The 23,994-nt window shown below is 35.7% G+C and overlaps 1 protein-coding gene across 1 annotated transcript in view; it reads right to left on the bottom strand.

Annotated features, from left to right (window-relative positions):
• The window catches only part of Gpm6a (glycoprotein M6A), a 310,527-nt gene extending 287,433 nt beyond the window's left edge, over nucleotides 1–23,094 (bottom strand). Inside the window, exon 1 of the mRNA XM_048791945.1 lies at nucleotides 22,954–23,094. Within this exon, the coding sequence (XP_048647902.1) occupies nucleotides 22,954–22,957 (4 nt within the window). The 5' untranslated portion in view covers nucleotides 22,958–23,094. The remainder of the gene's footprint in view (nucleotides 1–22,953) is intronic.
• Nucleotides 23,095–23,994: the final 900 nt, after the last annotated feature.

Raw genomic sequence — 23,994 nt, 5'->3', positions numbered from 1 at the left:
TGCTTGGTAAAAAAAGCAGAAGAAATAAAATTTAAGAGAGTTTGAAAAATTGGTCTTCAAAAGAAATCACATCTAAGACAGAAGAAATCATCAAAGCTGGACTTCAGAATCTGACTTGAATCTCTGATTGATGTTTGATGTCCCAATAATCAAAATTCCTATCATGAACTGAAAATAAATGATCATATCTTTAATATTTCTATATAAAAAACAAAAGTTTTACTGTATTTTACCTAGCCCTCTCTTTTGAGAATGCAGTCAAATATTATTAAAATAAGCAACTTATTTCAATATCTTGGGTTTATAACAAAGGAAAATGAAAATAAAAGCCTCATTGCTCTATAATAATATTATTTTTATTGGCCCATTATAATTGTGGACAATAGTGGAAATCATTATGCCATTTGTACATGTACATAATTTGATCAATCTCATTTCCCTGTGCCTTCCCTTTCCCTCCCCTCTTTACCCCTTTGATCAGCTTGCTCTACTAATATCAATTTTAATTAGCACATTATAATTTAATACACACATGGGATTCATTGTGCTATATTCAAACATAAACATTTCATAATTTAGTCGATTTCATTCCCCAGTACTTCCCCATGCCTTCCCTTTCTCCCTCCCTCTCAAATACCTTCTTCTACTCTATTGTTCTTCCTTATGATTTCATGAGATTCTTTCTTTTGTGTTCTTTTTTTCCCCTGTGTCTGTCTGTCTCTCTCTCTCTCTCTCTCTCTCTCTCTCTCTCTCTCTGTCTCGTTTCCACACATGAGAGAAAATATTAGACTCTTCACTTTGTGACTCTGGCTTATTTCACCTAGTATGATGTTCTCTGGTTACGCCCCTGTACCTGCAATGCCATAATTTCATTCTTCTTTATGGTTCAGAACTCCATTGTTTATATAGACCACATTTTCTTTATCCACTCATCTGTTGACAGACACCTAGGATGGTTCCAAAACTCAGTCATTGTGAATTGCACTGCTATAAACATTGGTATGCATGTATCACTATGGTATGCTGATTTTCAGATCTTTTGGATAAATACCAAGGTTTTATAGTATTTTGAAATAAGAGTTTTAGAAAAGAACCTAGACATTACTAGTAAATGGAAACATTCTTCTCAACATCCGAAACCAGGAATGTATGAACCTATTTAAAAAGAATCATTGTCAAAAAAAGCCTTATGATTAGAAAATTACATTTGCACAATACAATAATTATATAAAATTAAAAGCAAACTCAATAACTTGCTCTAACATGAGTAGTTAAGCCTATGAACTACAAATCTAAAGGTCTAAAGTGTATATATCATATCAAATATCCATTTGATGCACTAACATTAATATCTAAATAAAAGTAAGGACTTCTGATTATTCTTAAGAGGTGATATTTTATAATAAAAGGGAGAAAGTGTGACTCTTAACTGAACACTCTTAAATCCTAAACACTTCAGTTTAATCTTTCCTCTTCTGATTCATAACACATAATTCTCTATATGACAGTTACATATTCCCCACATCATTACTATCATCTTTAAAAAGTTTTTAGTCCAAATTTTATGAACATTCAAAAATAAATACATGCTGGTTTTCAAAATGCTGTACAAGTGTTGAAAAAGTAAAGCAAACTTTGAGGTTCTACCATTCACTATTGTTGCCACAGAGGAGTGAGCACGAACCCTTTGCCTTAAGCAACAAAGGTGAGATCCACCTGTTTCCACTGCACTCATCTGGGGACTGATGCTCTGGAAGTGGGCGTCACCCAATGAGACTGGGCTACACACCTTGAGACCCAATTCCTTGCCTCATTTGGGTTCAACATTTTTAAATGTCCCTTCTCCCCAATAAATAGAGGATTTTCAGGTGGCTTGCTCTCTCCTTCCAACAGATCCTTTTTTTTTTTTTTTTTAGAGAGAGAGAGAGAGAATTTTTTAATATTTATTTTTCAGTTTTTGGCGGACACAACATCTTTGTTTGTATGTGGTGCTGAGGATCGAACCCGGGCCACAGGCATGCCAGGCTAGCGCGCTACCGCTTGAGCCACATCCCCCGCCCCCAACAGATCCTTAAGGTCAAGAGCCGTCCCTGATTCCAGCAAGCAAAAGGTATTTTTCTGTGTGTTGTGTGCTTCTTTCGCAATTTTCTTGCTGAGGGCCATTGCTAAGTAAGAATGACGCATGGCATGACACAGGTCATTTGCAGTGTCATTGCATGTAAGGTGACCTTGCTCAAGGACCACGGCGGATCAGGGTTTAGGGCGGGGTTTAGGGCGTTCCTGGTTTAGGAAAATCCGTGTTTAGGGCGGTTCCAGGTTTAAGGTGTACCCTGCTGGGAATAGGGCGTATCCTGCTGCCTCAGGTGCGCCTGAGTTCCCGTTGAGTTCTAGTTGAGTTCTCGTGGGATTCAGAGAGTATTTGGGATTTTGCGCAGAACGTGTTTGTAGAGTGCCAGTGTGAGTTCGGGAATAAAGAATTGCTGTTTGAATCTACAAGGCTGTGAGTGGCTCGTGATTTTGTGCCCAGCCAGACTGCGGCATTTTCTCAAATTATTGATGTAGTCAGATTGTGTGACCCAGCACAGGTCGCCAGTCCAGCTAGCTGGTGATACACTATTATGTTAGAATATCTTTGTACTATTTTAATCAAAATCTGTCTTCTGTATCAGATTAAGAGACTGTAGCAGAGGTTGTTCTCTATACCCAGAACCCTATTTCCTTTTTTCATCTTAGGCTAGAATTGCAGACTTTCTTGAATTTGTACAAGGCTTTTTGACTCAATTTAGCTAATGGATTGTGGGTGTTATGTATGTCAATTCAGGGTTGAACACAAAACTGTCCCATTGATTCCTCCTTTTTCTTCCTTCTCTGATTTCCCATGTGGAAAATTCTGAGTTATTTAGGGAATGATGGTACTTTTAGGTGAAAGTGGTCAATATCGCGGTATTTGCTTCCATGTACCCTCCCCACACCCACACTGGACTGTAGTTTACAGGAGAAAGAAATATTTGTTGCATGACCCACTGGTATGCAGGCATCATTATTTGCTGCAATGAGTCTATCCTGAGTTAATGAACAATACAGCATCAAAAGGCCTCAGTGTCTAATTCAGGTGTTCTCAATCTTGGCTGCATATTGGATTCAAGTACTGAGCTCTTAAAAAAGTACCAATATCTGGGCATTAATTTGGATCAACTGAAATTCTATCTCTACAGTGGGCTAAGTATCTCTACTTTTTAAAAGGTCTCCAAGCAATTCTGATTGAGAATCACATTGAGCAGGATGGAAAACCACCACTAACCATGCAGCTATATTTACATTCAATCATAGCAAAGATGGTGACTTAATCCAGTGTATTACCTATTCCATTATGGCCCACGTAAAGCTTCAATTCATGACCAAATTTTTACATACTGAAACAGAGAACGTTTTTAGGAAAAAATTTCATGAATATTTCATAATCATTCCACCAAAATTTGTCCTTCAATTTCAGGTAAATGTTAATCTTTCCTTAATTAAAATTAATTAAAAATTAATTAATTAGTTAATTAATTAATTAAAAATTAATTAATGAAATTAATTAAAAATTAATTAAAAATGATCAAATGTTCATTTGATCAGGATCAATTGTTTGAAGAAAAATTTAGTTTTCACTAAGAAACAACTGCCATGATAATTTAAAGACTGGCTATAGTTCCATGAGATATAAATTCACAAATACTGCAGACTCCTCAATTCTATTTCAATCCCATAAATTAATGGTTTGTTTTTCAAGGAAGCTCTAACCTATACTGCTGATTATTTAATCATAACACTTCCAAGAGGTTATTTAAACACACCTATTCCAGATGGTATGAGATAAGTAAAAATCATCACATCATTGAGTCAATTATTCTGTTCTTAAGTTCAGCATTCTAATTCAAAACCATGATCAAAAGCAAATATCAATCTTATTAAACCTTTATTTGTGCAGCTCCTAAGTTTTTAAAGTCAGTCTCATAGATCTGGACCCACAGCAGTTCACAGGAAGAAATAGGGGGAAAAAATGAATTTTACATACCATATTCTGCTGAAAATATAAGTGACTTATTCTTCAACAACAAACAGATAATAGCTTCATTCTATTTGTACTATGTTAATTAAAAGTAAATAATAATAGTAAGAGCTAGGAGTAACAGTAGTATTACAAATAGAGTCATTGGATTCTTGTGAATCCAAAATGCTCTGTGAATTTTAAGCTTCTCCTATGAAGTTGAGTATATTGGCTGATTTACTATTTTGTCCTAACTGTAATTAGCAGTAATATTTTACCGATCCCCCAAAATTTAAAACACCTAATTTTGAAAATCTACTAATGAAAGTAGTATTTGAACCCAGAACCATGAATATTTAGCTTGCTGAGACAGGCCTTATTATTGTCTTCCATTGTTGAGAGGCCAGTCATTGCCTAGCATTTGCCAGAGGGAATGTTTGAAAGGTGACGCCAGGGAACCATTGAGATGATGATTTGAGTTAAGCTATATATAATTGCTGTGATGCTGGACTGATTGTATTGTATATTTGACCTTTACTATCGGGCAATGGAGTAGCTCTTGCTGCCTGGGGCGCCCTACTTTGGAGTTCTCGAGGGGATTCCCGGAGAGTTCCCATTGGTTGGGGAAGTGCCGGAGGAGGGATTTCCGGTGTGGGGGGTTTCTGGAAGGGCAGCGTGGGTGGCATTGGCGGAAAAGCACACGTGCAGTGCCGATGAGAGTTTGGGAATAAAGAGTTGCTGTTTGAACCTACAAGGCTTTGTGGCGGCTCGGTTATTTTGTGCCCAGCCAGACTGTGGCATTCCATATGTTTAAGATCAATTTCTACTAAGAAAAAATATTCTAGTAAATATGTGAATGTTTATCAAAAATCAAGTTCTTCAAATGGACACTGAATTGGTTGATAAGATATAATAATAATTATGTTTTCAAATTCTATGGGGTAGAAATCAAGACAGGTTTTTTTTAACTTTTTTTTTCTTTTTTTTAATATTTATTTTTTAGTTGTAGTTGGACACAATATATTTATTTATTTTTATGTGTTGGGGATCAGTTACGCAAGCACTCTACCACTGAGCCACAACCCCAGCCTCAAGACAGATTTTTGTAAAAGTTTTCAATTTTGAAAAAAAAAAGTTTCAAATTTGAAAAAAACATAAATATTTATGTTGTCAATTAAAGTAGTGATTTAATCTCTGAAAAGATTTATGTACACATTGGTTCTCAGAAGGTAAGGATTCCAAGGTTCCACTTCTATCAGTACAACAGCTCCCTGGCAAAGGGTTTGATTTTGGTTAGCATTTTGCCATTTAAACTGTAAACAATTTCAAAACATACTAAAATGGAATGTATTATTTATTAATGACTGAATAAATTGAAAGATTTTAATTGAAAATAGTTTACAAAAATTCTCACTTCTATTATGCCTAAGAGACTTTGTAAATTGTATGAGAATAAAGGACATGGAGAAAAAATATAAAGATTAGGGAGGTAGAAATATAGGGCTTGGAGCAGAGGGGGAAAATGTTTTCTAGAAGGAATTCTTAATATACTAAAAACTGAGAAAAATAATTTTTATTTTGTTACTGTTATTCTCAAAACAAAAAGATAAAGCAATATAACAAAAATGACCTGCCACTCAAAATCAATCACATTAATATTTAATCATACCTGCTTCTGATTTGATCTGGTTTTAAGTGGGATATTATTTTGCTATATAGTAAATACAGCTTCTTTTAAATTACAGTTCTACCACTTTGGGAAAATGTATACAGTCACATAACCCCCACCACAATCAAGATATAGAACAAGTTTCCACAAAATTTATCACTTCTTTATGCTCACTCACCCTACTTTCAGCCTCTGTTAGTCACTGATATGTCTTTTATCTTCAAAAAGTTGCCTTTTCTAGCTTGTCATGGAAATGGATTGATAACTTTTCGAGTCTGGCTTCTTTTACTTAGCTTGCATTATCTCTGCTCTATGATCAGTAGTTTCTCCCTTTTCATTGTTGAATATAATTCTATTCTATTGCAGCACCACAGTGTGTTTATTCATTTACCAGTTGAAGGACATTGGGGTTTTTTTCCCCCATTGTACAGGGATACAAATAAAACTATTACGAACACTCATATCCAGATTCTTGAGTGAACTGTTTTAGTTTAGACCTAGAAATATTACCAGAAAAAACTGATGTGTTAGGAAATGTTTAGAAGTGAAAAGAGTGGATTATGAGAGCTTTAACCTCATACATTTGATGGTTTAATAATTTGAATGGACTGCTGGGTGGTAACTGTTGGCAAGTGGGGCATGGTTGGAGGAAGTAGGTCACTGGGTTTGTCCCATTGGGGACTATATCTTGTCTCTCTCTCTCTCTCTGCTTCCCTGTTACCCTGAGCTGAGCAGTTCTCCTGTGCCACATCCTTCTGCTGAGTTTCCACCTTGGAGCCTGCCAGTGATGGGCTGAATTTCTGAAACTGAGCCAAAATAAATCTTTCCTCCTTTAAGTTGTTCTTGTCAGATATTTTGGTAACAGCAACAAAAACCTGACTAGCACAAGTGCGCACACGCGCGCGCGCGCGCGCGCACACACGCACACATACACCAATAATTTCTCTTGGTTAATCTGATCATTTTAAGCATATATTTAATTTTATAAAAATCAGCCAAGTAATTTTCCCAAATGGTTGTACCATTGTGTATTTTCATGATTGGGGTTAGAGAAGTATGTTTAACCTGTACTCTTTTATATTTTCTTTATAATTTTAAGATTGGGCTTCAAATTATATCCTTAGTATATCCAGCAATAATTTTATCTTTACATAGGGGACAAAAGTGAAACAGTAAAATTATTTATTCATACAAACCTGTTGTTTGAACATCTTTTCTTGAATAGTCCTACATTAATTAGTAATTTCTCCCACCACTATCAAAGATACACAGAAATCTGAATATATTTAGGAACCTTCACTGAGTTCTATTTATTGATGCACTTATTTAGTATTTCAACTATAGTTATAAGTACTACTATATCAGAATAAATCTGGATATTTAATAGGCCTAAGTCTCCCTCTATTTTTAATTCTTTTTCAGAATTAGGTCAATATGTAGAATGTAACTTTTGCATACATAGGCGTACAATCAGCTTGTCAATTTCATAAAAACTCCTTTGTTTTTGAAATATTGTTAAAATTCAATTGGAAAAGTATATATGTGTGTGTGTGTATATATATATATATATATACACACACACACACACACACACACACACACACATTTCAAAAGGAATGGGAATATTTCAGATAATGAAATTTCATATGTACTAACCAGATAAAATATTAAGTATTCACCTTTACTTTCTGTTATTGAAAACTCAGATACTTTGGGTACATTCATTTCTAGGATTCTTATAAAAGTTTTTGCTATAGTAAATTAGATCTTTAATTAATTTTTGGCATTGTTGTGTTACAGTAATGCTCATAATTAGATATGTTGATCTAGGCCAAGCACCCTCTCTGAACTCATTTCTAGTTGTTTGCAATCTCTTTAAGCTACTATGTAGACAAGTGTATAATCTTCATTAATGGAAAAATGGCCATTTCTTTCTAGTTTTTCCATTCGTAATTATTTTTTTTTCCTTTTCTGATTCTCCTGGTTAGAAAATGAAGGACAGTGAGAGTAAACATGTTTAACCTGTTCTTAACATTTTTTTATGCTTCTAGTGTTTTGATGTTAAATTTAATGTTACTTATTGATTTATGTAGAAAACCTTAGATCAGTTTATAAGTATCTATTCTTTTTTTTTAATTTGCCTCTAATTTTTACCATATATTATTATAAAATTTCATTAAATATTTTTTTTCTGTATCTACTAAGATAATTATTGGGTATTTCTTCTTTAAACTGAAAATGAAATTTCACACCTTTCACTACCCCTCCATTCCAGTAACGTTTATTTGAAAATAATTATTAGAAAATATTTCTATATTTTTAGGATTTTGTTTGATAATTTTAAATCTGTTCTTAAAAATACTTTCTCATACTTTTTGTTGTTTCTAATATCCCACTCATCATATTCAGCTCCACTGCTGCTAAAACTGTTTCTAATTATCTTATCCATCCTGCAAATACCCAACAGCGCCTCCCCTGTCTAATTGAAATAAAGGCCAACCAGTTAGTACATCATTTCAGACTCCTTAACTATCTCTTGTTTACCTCTTCAGTCTTCTAAATCAGTGCACATCTGCCCCATTTCTATTCTTCAATTAACTGTATTCAGCTTACAAATCAATGACCACTTCCTTTTTTGCTTTAATACTTTATTTGTACTACAATAGTCCCCTCTTATTCATGGAAGATACCTTCAAAGATCCCCCAGGTGGGTGGATGCCTAAAATCACCAACAGAACTGAATCCTATATATACCATGGTTTCTCCTACACATACATACCTATGATAGAGTTTAATTTACAAATAAGGCACATCAAGAGATAACAATGATGATAAAATGATGATAAAATAATACAGTGCTAGCCCACTACTAACCTTCTTATAGCTGAAATCACAGAGAGCAAAACCATAGGTAATGGAGGACTAATCTTCTTATCTAGCTAGAATACTTTAACTCTGATCCATATGCCAGGCAAACCATCTTCAAGTTTTATAGGTCATCTCTAACAAAACTCTAGGCATCCCAAACTGACATTTTAGGAGGAATTTTAACTAGTCTCTTCTACTCAGCCTGTGTTATACCAGGTAACTCCTAATGTTTTCTTACAATATACCAGGTATCATATTTTAGCTTTGTATTGGCAATATCTAGCATTAAGTGTTCTGTCTAGCAGGCAGCAAGTTTAAAAATCACTTGATGAATGGATTATGTCTAAACCTTATAAGTCTATGCCACAAAGAGATTTTTTTAATTGCTTTTATTTTTTAAATATATGACAACCGAATGCATCACAATTCTTATTACATATATAGAACAATTTTTCATATAAAGTATGCTCACACCAATTCATGTCTTCATACATGTACTTTGGATAATGATGTCCATCACATTCCTTCGTCATTGCTAACTCCCTGCCCCCTTCCTTCCCCTCCCACCCTTCTGCCCTTCTAGAGTTCATCAACTCCTCCCATGCTCCCTCTCCCTACCCAACTATGAGTCAGCCTCCTTATATCAGAGAAAACATTCGCCATTTGTTTTTTGGGGATTGGCTAACTTCACTTAGCATTATCTTCTCCAACTTCATCCATTTAGTTGCAAATGCCATGATTTTATTCTCTTTTATTGCTGAGTAATATTCCATTGTGTATATATGTCACATTTTTTAATCCATTCATCTACTGAAGGGCATTTAGGTTGGTTCCACAGTTTAGGTATTGTGAATTGTGCTGCTATAAACTGTGTCCCTGTAGTACGCTATTTTTAAATCCTTACAAAGAGATTTTATATAGGGAGAAATTACAATTATTTGTGATTTGTAAAAAAGTGAAAAAAATCCACTTTTATTCACATTTTATATAGTAGTAAAATTTAATACAGGTTTTCTTCCTACATCTATCTTTCTCTAGAAAAATAAAGTAACCATAGCTATCATCTTTCTGTAATCAACTTTAATATATTTTTTCTTGTTATTGATGGAATCTGGTTATTCCTTAGGTTCCTTGTAACCTAAGGAATGGCCCCAAACCACTTGGCAATTAATAATTTTAAAAATTAAAACATTATATCCATTGAAAGTCTAATAATGAAAATTGGAAGGAAAAAAGGAAAGGAAGAAATACAAACAATTTCTAGCTTACTTGTTCAGAAATGAACACTAGAAAAGAATTCCTAATGAACTCTATGAAGTTGTTCTCCAATGAAAGGAAATATTCATCTTCCCCAGGAGATTAAACTTTTTTTGTAGTTATATTTTCAAAGACTAAAGAAACTTAATTGAGATGCCTAAAAGATAGTAAGTAGAACCTGTTGCTATGACTTCCACAAGCAGCATGCAGCTAATCAGCATCCATTGCAACCACTGAAAAGGAACTGGCTATTTGGGTCCTTAGCTTTACTTCTAAAGGATGCAATGATCAAAACTGAAATTTGACCTGGAAGCTGTCATGAGTCTAAAGATGCATGACAAAAGGTTTGGCAAATGTTAATAAGAATGAGAAAACAACAACCAACAAAGCAGTCAGATTTCTCAAACTTTCAGGATAGTGAAGTACAGCAAAACCAGCCAAGAACCTAACAGGCAAAGATTATACCCAATCTAGCTTGATGGGCAGGCTCATTACTCTGATTTGTTGTCGATGTTAAAAGACTAGATGTTTTTCCATACTAAACAGCCAATAAATAAACAGTGAGCTACAGCCACTGGGACCAAGGAAGAAAGCCAGTGACAAAGAAAACAGGACTCAACTCGAGGAGAGCAAATAGCTACTTGTACCTCAATTCTAAAATCCTTGCAAGAATTGGAAGACCATATTAAAGTTCTACCAGTAGGGACGTACTCCCTGTGTACATTTGCTTCACAAAAATCCTCTGCACATAGCACTGTGTATTAATTTAAGAAAGCTTCAGTGAAAAATGAACAGGCATAATTACAAATATCCAATTAGATTTTTTTTCAATTACCTATTCAGAATGCTTTGTTTTAATTACGTTGTGTTTTATTTTAATTGTGCTATTTTGGATCAGTCCTTAACACAGAAGATAGGAGAGAACTGAATGAGTCTTTCAACCCCAAGATAATAGCCTTCTTCAAACATTCACCATCTGAATTTTAAAAGCCATCAAAAAGCAAGAAAGTGGGAGAGGGGGTAGGGTAGCAAAAAAAGAAAATGCAAGAGAGGGCTAGGATTATACAGACCTAAAGGAAGAATGTGAATTTTTTTTAGTTGTATATGGACACAAAATCTTTTTTTTTCTTTTCTGATTTATTTATTTATTTCTTGCATACATGCTAATAGTGAAGTGCATTATTACATTCATAATTATCCATTCACAACAAAATTTTTCATAACACTGTATATAGAGTATGTTCACACCAAATTATGCCATTATACATGAGCTCTCTTATTTTTTTTTTTTTGCATCACAATTCTTAATACACCTTTATACCAAAATTTATCATATCTCTGTTTGTATCTAAGGTATGTTGACACCAAATTCACATCTTCAAACATGTATTTGATCTTTATTTATTCATTTGTATGTGGTGCTGAGGATCGAACCCAGTGCTAGGCAAGTTCTCTACCAACTGAGCCATAATCCAAGCCCAAGAACGTGAAATTTAAGTTGCTAAGAGAAAGGGATCTTTCTTCTTTGCCCTTCCTCCCTATAAAATCATGCAAATATTACAGAAAAAAAAGAAAACATTTTGAAATAACTGTTGATATCTTATTATTCATTATCACATTGAATTCTACCACATTTTCTGATAAGTGAAGTTTATAATTTTTATTTTTAAGACTTTTTCTGTAATACTGGCAATTAAGCTTAGAGATACTCAACCTTTGAACTGTATCCCCAATCCTTTTTTATTTTATTTTGAGTCAAGTTCTTCCTAAATTGCCAAGCTGGCCTCAAATTTTCAATTCTCTTGCCTTGTTTGTGCTTGTTCTAGGTGACTCTTTCCTCTCTGCCATAGGGAATACCCTATCTACTGGGTTTGCTTTTTCTTCTCATTATTTTTAGTATTTCCTTCTTTTCTGTTAACATCTCTAACCGAACCTGTTCAGATGGCTATCCCTCAACGTTGGAAATGGGCAACTGTGTAATAGAATGATTTTCTTAATCCTATGTCAAGCCTTCCTCCATAGTATGCTACCATAATCCATGTGTTTTGGAACAAAGAACTAGAGAGTGAAGAATTCTTGTGTAAGAATGAAGCAAGAATTAAAGACAGGCAGTTATGTCAACAGGTGATCAGGTCAGATGGAGAAAACGGGAGGTTGGAATGTTCATGTCTCCAGAGCCCTTTGGTTACCAAGATTCCCTGCCTATACTATCTCTTTTTTTTTTTTTTTCTAATATACTGTCTCTTCCAAAGGGATTTTAATGGAGCAGTTCCTGAGCAGACAGGGAGCTGCTAATTAAGGCCCCCTGGGCTGCCACTCCCTTCCTGCCCAGCAGTCCACCTTGGCCCTTCGAGCCCACCTGCTCACCTTCTGGCCACTCCAGCATCTCTCAGTCATGTACACAGGATGGGAGAAAATGAACAAGATAAAGAAGAAGAATGCAGGAGAACAAAGGAAACTTCAGGAAGGATGGGACTTCCTCATCCCACGGATTCTGCCTTTGGATTCCCATCTTCCCCCTTAAGAAGTCTGTTTTACTACTCTTTAAATAAAACTTCTTATTTTCTACTCTGTGCTTGCCTTGGTGTTTCTCTGGGGTTATACTTCAGTATTTCAGGAAGCAGACTTTTCAAGGTAACTGCCATATGAGAATAGCCCGATTGTTGACTAAGGTCTAATTGAACAGAAAGAAAGTCATGATGATCAGAGTACACACACAGCAAATGGGACAAGTCTGTAAGTGCTCTGTGGGGAAACAAGGAGACTTAGAGTTGGAGTATCAGGGTGAGAGAACAGGAAGGGTAAGGTGCTGGGGTTAGCAGAACCCCTCCTTTGCATACCACCAGGTCACTGTTTGCATGGTTTCTACAATTTCTATAATAGTGTGGCCCCAAAACCATTTCCAGAGGATGGAAAAATTAGTAACCTTTGAATAAGAGCTGGAGGGAAGCTGATTCAGATGGGTTCTGAAGACCAAGTTCATCCCACCTCCACAGCTTCTTCCCTGCCCTTCTTGGGCTACTCCCACACCCCTACTTCCAAAGTCACAAGCCTTCCAGCTTCTCTTCAAGATTCTCATTCAGAAAAACTTTCATTGTAGCCTCCAATCCATTCTTTGCCAATGGTTTTAGCAATTATTGTGTTTAATCTACATTTCTTTATCTAATCTTACAGAATTCTCATATAGTTTTCTGTTGTTATTTTGGTTTTTTGTGGTGCTGGGGATTGAACCCAGGCCCTTGTGCATGGTAGGCAAGTACTCTACCAACTGAGCTATACCCGTAGCCCCTCATATAGTTTTCTGTGTGCAAAGTTTTATATTTCCAAAAGAGCACGAAGTGCTATGGAATTAGAAATTATCATTACTCTGTATCATTGTGTCGTTTGGGGTAGAACCAGAGTGAGCATGTGGCTTAGAAATACCTGTCCAATCAAATCAACAGGCTGATATTTTCTGGGAGGAGTACTCTTCCACTATGGGCTTGTTGGTGGCTCTACTACATACAAAAATTCTGCAACAACAGAGTTTTAAGATGATGAAATGAGATTCGTGAATTATTTTTGGTATTCTTAAATTTTTACCTGTTTTGAGTTGAGTATAACTTTGCATCTTGGCTTATTGAAACCACAATATATTAGTTAAAGGGGCGCCATTAAGGTAATTACTATGAGATGAATAAAATTAATTAAAGCTAATTTTTCTAGTGATTTCTATGTAATTTGTATATTAAAGATTCAAATTGTGCACTTGCATCAATAGCTGCTCTGACACTTTTCTCTCTAGGAATAGCATCTTGCTATTTGCTTTCTGATATCTAATTTTAAGAATAAAATTGTATTCTTTTTAATTTTTTAAAAGAATGGAATAATGGAAATAACAGATATTCTTTGTCACCCTCACATATGTCTAGTATGTAGACTTTTATTTTACCCTTTTTGTACTACTTAATAGAAAAATCAAAAAAGAATGCAGAAAGCTCCCTAAGTAGGCAGTGCTCGTAATCTGTACTTCAAATATTGACTAGATAGTTGACCTATCTTAATAGAAAATGCCTCCTAAATATTATACAGTGTCCAGAATTTGTGAAAGCTCAGCACCATTTCAGCACTTTTCTTTTGAATATTTATGTTTTTCTTTACAAAGAAACAACAAACACAAAATACTATATCCAAAGGGTATAAGTTGGCAATGAGTTACATTCTATCAGATATCAATCCCCTCTCTATGCCTTGATATTTATAATGAAAGCAATATATTTGTCTGGGATTTAGACTCTAGGATTTAACCAGGGAGGTAATTTTTATCAAAGAACAGAGAAAGTCCTTAAAAATACCATTTCTAGGACTTGTAAAATGATCCCTCTTGCATTATATTGGCTTCACAAGACACTATCTTAGACTCCCACATATAAAAGTAAAAAAAAAAATGTAAAACCAAGAACCTCTCCCCCACATACACAAACATAAGTATCAATGTACATTAACAGTTTAGGGTGCTAGCTACTGGCAAAAAAAAAATAGAAACTTACTTGTTAAAATATGTCAATTTTGTCTCTCATATATGAAAAATAAATTGTTAGTACATGTTAATTGTTTATACAAAGTAATACACAATGAATTTAAAGTAAGCAATGTGTATATGGACTAATGAAACTTCAGATAATTCCAAGAAATATTGCATGCATGTTTGATTTTTTTCATTCCAGTTGATTTTTTAATCCTCATTGATACGAATTATTTTTAAAAATCTACGGATACCAAAAAAAAAAAAAAGAAGAAGAAGAAAAATGCCAAATCTTGTGGTTGAACCCTAAAGAGTCTCCTCTGATTAAAAGTCAGGCTTGAAACCTAACTAACAAGAAAAGATCTATATGGCGGTTTTGAGACACATGCTATGAAAGTATCTCCTCATCATCTGATAAGGATAAGGATGTGGGGCTGAACATGACTTTTTTTTTTTTTCAGTCAGTTAGGCATTAGTTTAGAGGCAATTAGAGCTGACTAAACTCATGCTGAACACTGAATCCAAGTCTTTCATGAAGGACTACACCTGTTGAAAAAGGTAGCACTTATCAATAATACAAAGTTACTGAAATACAAATGATCATCATCTGACTTCTGGTCTAGTGAAAGTTTAACAATATTTTTCATCTCCGTTGACCAATTTGATAGTTTGAACATAGATCATGTATTGATCTATATATTCCTGCTATTCAAGGTATAACTATGCTCTATAAATAAAGAATAATAAAAACAATAGAGTTACCAAAATGAGCATGATACATCTTGACTGAACAATTATAACACAATGTAAAACAACTAACTAAAAAAACTTTTTATTTCACTTTTTAGAAATCCTTAAATACCATTAAACACTTTATGGATATTTTAATTTTTAAAACTATATTTAAACAATACAAAGTGTTTATATTATTGGATCATTTTGTAATAAATTGTTCATGCACTCCCTCCCTTCTTTCTCTCCTTCTTTCGTTTCTGATTCTTAAAATTTATTTCAAGAGAACAAACTTGGATCTTCACCCCTTTAATAAAAATAGTTTGAACATAGACCACATATTGATCTATGTATTCCTGCTATTCAAAGTATAACTATGCTCTATTAATAAAATAAAGAATAATAAAAAAATACAGTTATCAAAATGGACATGATACATCTTGACTGGGCAATTATAAGACAATGTAAAACAACCAAAAAACTATATGAATTTTAGTAGGCTTATATCAACTTTTAAAATTCCTTAAAGAAAAATAAGTTTTACTCTTCTCTGTTCTTTCTATTGTACTGAACTCTATAGGTCACATAGATCAAAACCCTTTCCTTCATTGACTCTCTTGAAATTGCACTAACTTTCTCAGATCCACATCTCAGTTGAATCTTCCAAGTCCTTCTTGTCTTAATGTTTCTTATTTCATAAAGGCCTCTGTTCTAGTGTCAAATCCTTCTCACAGTAGTATCCCTAACCTGTTCTGGACAGATACACTCACTCCACAGTCTTGCCTTCTTTTGTGTCTCCTGCCATTACTAAAGCTAAATGCATATTCTGTAAAAAGACTCAAATATTGTGTTTCTGTAACTTTCTATGTTAGCATGGCGGTTGACCTTAGACAAAATAGCATAACGGTATAGGTATTCGATGATTTCTTTGCTGTGTAGAAGTTACTGCCTTCAGAGTCCAGATGTGACCTCAAATAACGAAGGATAAAATACATATTAACAAATAACTACAACACAGAGAGGATAGCTGCCAGAATAGATGCTCTGGCAAGACATTGAGAGCATGCAGAAAAGGCAGAATTTCACTGGATGCAATGCTTACTAAACTCCAGGTATTTGTGCTCTGTATTCTTGGCTTGACCATATTCTCCTAACAATGTGAAAAAACTTAATTATATCTTGAGCATTTATCACATTCAAATTATTTTCCCAGTGTCCCTTCTGTTGGGAGTCGCCCAGGCTCCAAAGACTAACTTCCCCTTCCCCGGAGAAGAGCCTTCCAATGGTGAGCCCTGCTGGATCATGTGATCCTTACCCACCAATCAGACTAGCCCTGCTGGCTCACAAGATCCTTACCCACCAATCAAACTAGCCCTGCTGGCTCACATGATCCTTACCCACCAATCAGACTAGCCCTGCTGACTCACATGATCCTTACCCACCAATCAGAAAGCACCCCATGCCAATTGTCAAACCCTTCAACCATTAAACTGTCATAACTGCCCAACCACCCCAGCTCTATAAATATGCAGAGCTGTTCCTCAATAAATGGGCATTTTCTCCAATGTCGAACCTTGATCATTCTTTCACCTTCCTTTTTCTACTATCACCCCTCTACAATAAGAGGAAGGAGAGGGGATGGAGAATGGAGAGAGCTAGTCAGATCTTGGAAGGATGATTTCAGTTTTGAACATATGGATATTGAATAACTAGAGGGACAACTAGGTGAAGACAGTGGACAGCTAAGCACAGAAAAACAGATCTAGAATTTACATAAACATAAATAATACTCAAAACCCTGAAGTTAGAAGCTGTTAGTCATTTTCAGGGAAGACATTTCAGTATACTCTGGAGAGCATTACCCCATAAAGCTGATGGGTGACTTAGTAAGGACAAAGTGTCAGCAACTATAGAGACCTAGAAAGTTTATAGTGAAATGAAATAGAAATGTAAATGGAGCTTTTGATTATATTTTTTTGAGTCATAACCAAATAATGAATTTAAAACAATGTATTACAGATACAAGTAAAGGAATAACATTTAGCTTGGTGAGGGAGAGAAGCATTCTAGAGTTCCAATTTCAAAGCACACCCTAGACTTCCTGCCTGGAAATCAGTGGGACTGTACACTAACTAACATTATAGGGCCAGCTCTGCAGCCCCAGCCTTCTGAATCTGGAGCTTAAGAGTCAGGATCCAAGAATCAGTGTTTAATATATTCTGTAAGTTTTTTCAAGTACACAGTAAAATTACAGGTTCTAGAAAAAGAAGGTTTACAGAAATAGAAAAAGCATTTATTTAACTATTATATAGTTTAGGTATAGATCTCTTATGGTGAATGAATATCTTAACAAACTATAGATGAATTTCTCTTAACTACGTGTCATATTTCCTCCTGAATTCTCATATGTTATTCCAGTCATAGTGTTTATATAACTAGTTTTCATTTCTTGTTGGGATGCTGAGTTTGGGGCTTGTTATATTATGGGCAGTGCGTAATGAGTATATGGCTTCCCATCATCTATCCTCATTTTCTTACCTCTTTTCAAACAGTTGAAAATAGAATGACCTCAAGTCAAATGAGTTGAAACACAGTTAAGAATCTAATTTTTTTTAAGGCCTGTAAGTTTCTAGGTTGAAACTAATTCTGTCCTTAAATTTAAACCCAACTCACCCTAATTTTTTTTTTATTTTGTTTTTCAATTGTCTCAGAAAGGACCTATATTTTTTCCTAATCACAATGACACTTTTAATTGCCAATTAAAAATTACATGAAATGTTTTATTTCATAAAGTTAACATAATTAACTATATCTTTTCCAAAAATAAGTATATTTAAGTCTCTAATGACTCCATACCTACTCAAATAATGTATTATATAAAAGTAGCCCATTCTTGCAAAATAAAGCCAGCTCCTAAGCAGATCATTATAAAGCATTTATTTATTGTAACAAAAAATAGTTAATATAGATTTTTCATAATTCATCTATATTCCAATTTATGACGCAAACTCAATTATAAATAAAATGAACAATAATTTATAATAGTCTTAGAACTTTGGATTTCAATGAAAATAGAAAGATTAACTGCTTTTATTTGAAACTATTTTGAGCAGATTTTATCCCAGTATTCTACCAACACATTTCCTTCCACTCAGGCATGAATTTCCACACTGAAATGTTTTGCTGTAAGATTTTAGTGTGACATATTTCCTCATGTTTGTAATTAAAGGTTCAGTCATTTATCTTATGCATATGCAAAATTTCAGAGAAATTACACTGAGATTTTAGTTGTAATGTGAAGCACACTTATGGGACATAACTTTTAGGAATGAAATCAATTAGTTGATTAATTAGTTAATTGCTTCTTTCCTCGTGTAAGCATGCTACTCTTGATATCAAGAGGACAGGCCTAATCTCCCTACCCTTGAATCTTACTGCTTTTTGATGACTTTTGTGGCTAACGGAATGCAGCAGAAGTCATGTTCTGATGTTTCCCTGATGCTAAGTCCTAAGAATCCTTGTAGCTTCTGCTTAGGTTTCATGGGATACTCATTCTTGAGGTGCTTGTTCTTGGAACCCTGCCATCATTTCACAAAGAAAATTAAAAAAAAAAAAAAAAAAAGAGTAGGCCCAGATAAACTCCCAACACAAACAGAGCAGCATCAACTACTAGCTGTATGTGCAAGCAATCTTTTTTTGGGTCCTGGGGATTGAACCCAGAGGGACTTTACCACTGAATCACATCCCCCAGTCCTCCCACCCCTCTTTTTTTATTTTGAGACAGGGTCTTACTGAGTTACTTAGGGCCTTGCTAAATTGCTGATGCTGACTTTAAACTTGGCAATCCTCCTGCCTCAACCTCCTGAGTTGCTGGGATTACAGGCCTGTGCCACTGCCCCTGGTTTGTGTGAGCTATCTTAAAAGACCAGTTCAATCAAGTCTTCAGATGGCTGAATCCCCAGCCAACATCAGATGGTAACAGCATGAGACTTCAAATGAAAATTGTTCAGCAGACAGTCAGCCCACAAGAACCATGAGAGAGAATAATGAATCATTATAATCCACTTGTTTGTTATTATGCAGCAATAGATGCCTACATTAGTTTATCTTTCTCTCATTCAGAATATAATCAGATCATTATAATCATCTCAGAAAAGTAACATATTAGAGATCAAATGATCCTTTAAGTATTACCTAGTAGTCTAGAGTCATAAAAAAAATATGTTCAACTTTCTTAATGAAAATACTTCAACCTTATCTTTTGTCCATGTTTTTCCTCTAATTATTATTGAATTAAGATCTGATCTACAAAAATAAAAAAAAAAATAGAGAAAACAAGATTTCAGAGGTTTGAGGGTCCACCCCCAAACACATGGGATTATCCTCTGCCTCTCCTATTTCAAACCTAAGCACTTTGTACCTTATTCATGACTGCTTGTAAAGTGTCATATTTTTCCTGAAATAAAAGCATAAATTCAGGACAATACTGTATCTCATTAATTTTTACCTAAATTAGTAAACAATTTTATAGATCCACAACCAAATCCACTTTTACTAAAGTTGAACAACCATTTCCATCTTGTTTTTTTCTTATCAAAATATATGGATTCTTGAATCTAATGTCAATCATGTAAGATGTCACATTTCATTGTTCTAATTTGGGGGCAATTAGAACATATTAAGTAGCTTGTATTCTTCTTCTTCCTCCAAACAGGGTTTATCCTTTCTCAACTAGTATTTCCTATGCTCTCACCTTCAAACAGATAATTCAATAAGTGGCTTTAGCTCTCACTAAAGGTTGGTAATCCTCAAATCATATTTTTACTTTCTTATTCTTTTTCCCTTATTAAATTTAAATCTTTATTACGTGTTTCCAATCTACCAAAGATTTCACCTCTTCCCTTCCCAAATCCTTCTCATCTCCAAATCAAATTCAATACCACTCCCTTCATGAAACTTTCTGTAATAAAACCTGTTAAACTAAATAATATTCAATACCATTTGATAAACAAAACAAAGATTAATGATGTCAGAGTAAATATTTATGACATAAATGTGGTCAAGTAGGGCAGTGAGTATCATGGTTAGGAAATAAATTAAATATATTCCTTGACTCTATCTTTATACTGGAGCCTAAAATTCCACAATTAAACAGCTTGATGGTTAAAGTCAGCCTTACAGCTGACCTGTAAACACTCTTTGCAAATGGTGAGCTCTGCCTTTTTAATATGAAATACTTTGCTGTATCCTTTCAGGAAAGCAGAATTTTAGAGCAAAGGAAAACCTTCCTGCATACCCACACAAGCCAAGGGCATCACTGAGGAAAGAGAAGAGAACAAAAAGAAAAAGTAAGAGATGCCAAAAATCTCAATATGCCTACTTTGCAAATAAGTTCTGTTGAGAATTGGCCTTGTGCATTATAAATATGACTATAAATTATTCAGAATGTTTGATTAACCAATTACTCTCACTCTTCCACAATGCTACAGGAGGAATTTCTTCTTCTTACACAAACAAGAAACATATTCACCCCATAGCACCATCTTTCTTTCTGTAAATGATAAATTTCAGTCAGCATAACAGGGAAAAGATGGATCCAGCATTCTCCTTCAGTTATTCCCCCTTTTTCAAGCAATCCTGACTCCAATTTTAAACCCCTACTATCCCTACTACCACTAAATAAAAGAGATATGAAGTAATGAAGTTCTGCTTTACACAAGCAAATTTAAAGAAGAGTAATATGAATTTAATGACCAAATGTTTCTCTAGTTTCTGGAGGTGTTTCCCTCCTTCTTTCTCTCATTCACCCCTCATCTGCTGGTTGGCTCTTCCTAATTTATTTTGCACTGCTTTTCTGAGTCTCTGCCCCTTGAGTCCTGACTTCAGGCTCCCACTATTCATAGTTACCTGTTCTTTCCTTTACTTTCCTGACCTCTGATTTCTCACACATCCTCCACACTCCCTTTCTCCCACTAGGTACCTGAAATCTACATGAGTTTGGGTCACCTTAAGGACAAGAGGAAAAACATAAGCCATTCCTGGCAGAAGAAAGAATAAACAAATTTGGAGTATCTGTGAGATTATAAATAGTTTCTAAGAGTTACAGGCCAAGCTCCAGATTATTGTAACAACTCAAATTGTTAACTCCGCCCCCTTTCCAGGATACTTATCTGTAATTTGGCATGGGCAATTTATCCGTATAGATTGAAGCAAAATCCAGGACTAATTGCTCTTATTATATAGTCTGGAAAAGCAACTTAAAGAAATCATTAACTATAAAATTATGAGCAGTTTAAACCCTCAAGCTCAAGTTTATAAGCGTAAATTATGTCATTCTTTGTAGATACTTTATTATGTTGGATCCAAACAGCATCTTAATGCATTTAGTATCAATTAATAGATTACATTGAGTTAATTATTTTGGCTTTCCATTTGTAAAAAAGAATCCCCCTCCCCATGTTATTTTCTAACAAGAGTTTATATGCTGAATTAAAAAAAAAAAAAAAAAAAAAAGCCTAAAGTACAGTTCTGTCCCACTTGAGAGAATGTTTCTCTCTTATACCCTGAAAATATTGTTTCCTTTTTGGAAAACATCTTTTAAAAATCATCTATTTTGTAGATCATTTCCAACAGTGTTTTATTCAAAGGTCCTAAAAATGGTTCTTTCTAAGGCTCTTCCAGGGTTAAGCAAGAAGAGACTATGAATGTCTTGATCAGAGCTAACATTCATAGGCAAAAATGTCCTCAGCCTTCTCTTTTTTCCTTTCTTCCAAGTTGGCCAGTGTCTATAAACTCCACCGATTAGTAGTCAAAGCATCCCCTAACCCTCGAGCCTGTGGGAATTTGGGAATTTCAACAGGAGCACATCAGTCCCAAAGGCCTCCTTTACTCTTGAAGAAATCCCTCACAACAAAGGACAAGGGGGTTGCGGGGGAGGGGTGGGTAAAGGACTTGGACCGGAAGAAGTGAGTATTCTGGCGTTTAAATACTAAACCCCAACCACTGGTGGATAGCTAATAAGTAACCGTGGAAATGCAGTATTGCCCGGGTACAGATACGCTGAACAAACCAAACCAAGTCTTCAGGGAGTGGGTGATTTCTTCCCTCTGGCCTCTCTCTGGCTCTTCCCTGAACTTTTTCCACCACCTCCTCCTGCAGGGTTTGGATCGACCTTCACCCAGTTCTCCGCCCCTCCAGCCCACCCCTCCAACATTCCTGGGACTTTTCCAAGCTGCGCTGCTGAACTCCCAAGAGGAGGACTCCTAGAAACGCGAGTGAATCTAAACGGCTTGGAGCTGTACCTTCCAGTGACCTGAGCCAGTCTGGACGTCCTTTAACCATAATGCTTATTTATCCAGGTCTAGCCGAGGGTGAATCAGCCTTAGGACTCCAAGCGTTTTATGCAAATGAGCACTCACTTGACTTGAGGGCTGGAACTTGTCCCCAATCTCATCTCGTCTTGCCCCAGCGCCTCCCTCTACTCAACCTGTGCGAGCTGGAAGTTTTAAGAAGTTTCCATCTCTTGTGCCTGTCTCCACTTGCTCCCCAAACCCCACAACAAGTAAGAACGACGATCTTCCTGGAATCCATCCACTATTTCTAATCCTTTCTTTATTCCTTAGACACCGTCCCAGCACCACCGTACACCGAACGCCCCCGGGCTGCAGGATTATTGCCTTCGCCCATTTTAAATGGCCCAGCACCTGCCCCTGCCTCTAGCCGCCACCTTATCCCCTCCTCGCCTGCGAGAGAAGTCCAGGCTGTGGGTAGGGGTTGGAGGGGGGGGCGGGTGTTCCGTGCAATCTGAGGACTACAAATGTTCACTTTCTATAACACTCGTCACCACGCCCAGCCTTTAGGCTACTTATCCGCACCAGCTCGCACACTCACCCATGGCCAAAGGTCCTCCTTCTTCTGAGGTCCCCAGAGGAGTGCGAGTGACCAGATTCTCCGGAGGGCCAAGTTTTCCAAGCGCCTCTCAGGCTTCTAACGCCCCAGCGAGTGACAGCCTCGCCCCTCCCAGCGGAGACAGCTCACACGCTGCCTAGAAACTCTGTGCGCATGCAGACCCCTCCCTCTTTCCACCTGCCTGCCACGGGTGAAACCTATTTCCCTGGCTTCAGAGCACCCCTCCCTAGAGGTCTCTACCCTGCCCCCTTTCACTTTCAGATTAGTCTCCTGCAAATGTCTCCCTCTTCTACACATTAAGTACTCATTCCACAACACATCTCAGAACCCCATGAATGACCCCTTATCCAAAATAATGATCCCTAAAGTGGGGTCTTGGAAAAGATTATTCGGAAAGAAAAGATGGTTTGATAGGATGTTTTTATATTCCCTAAAATTTTCTCTTGTCTTCAGTACAACAAATTCTTCTTAATAATGTTAATAAAGACAAATATAAGAGAAAAATCTCCCTTTAATTTATAATTTATTACCTTTTTATGGTAAAGTTTGTTTCTGTTATCTGACAAGGCTGTGAAGTCCTAACACACACACACACACACACACACACACACACACACACACCATAATATGCAGAAATCAACTGGAAAATAAAGGGACTCAATCGGAAAGTGGGTGGATGCTGTTGAATGAGCACTGGGGCTTATCAGTTGCAAGGATGGAGTTGTGATTCTATATCTGCCCCTGGTATGCTGGGACTCAGTTTCCTAATGTGTAAAATGGAGGATATGGAAAAAGTCATCTCTAAGGTCCCTTCAAGCTAAAAAAAAAAAATTATATAATTCTATGGGTTTTTGACCTAGTTCTTTTAGGATTCCTCCTGGAAAAGTTATTTCAGTAAGTCAGTCCCCAAAGTGTCTTAAGTTTTTTTCATGCAAAACACACCCAAAAGTATACAGATCTGTACCATGCTATACCATGAGCAACTGGAAGAACAAAATAAAGTGGAAATGATTCCTAATTTGA

The sequence above is a fragment of the Marmota marmota genome, unplaced genomic scaffold (assembly GCF_001458135.2).
Source record: "Marmota marmota marmota unplaced genomic scaffold, marMar, whole genome shotgun sequence".
Taxonomy (NCBI): domain Eukaryota; kingdom Metazoa; phylum Chordata; class Mammalia; order Rodentia; family Sciuridae; genus Marmota; species Marmota marmota.
The sequence above is the reverse complement of the archived record's forward strand: the minus strand, read 5'-3'. Positions and strand labels throughout refer to the sequence as shown.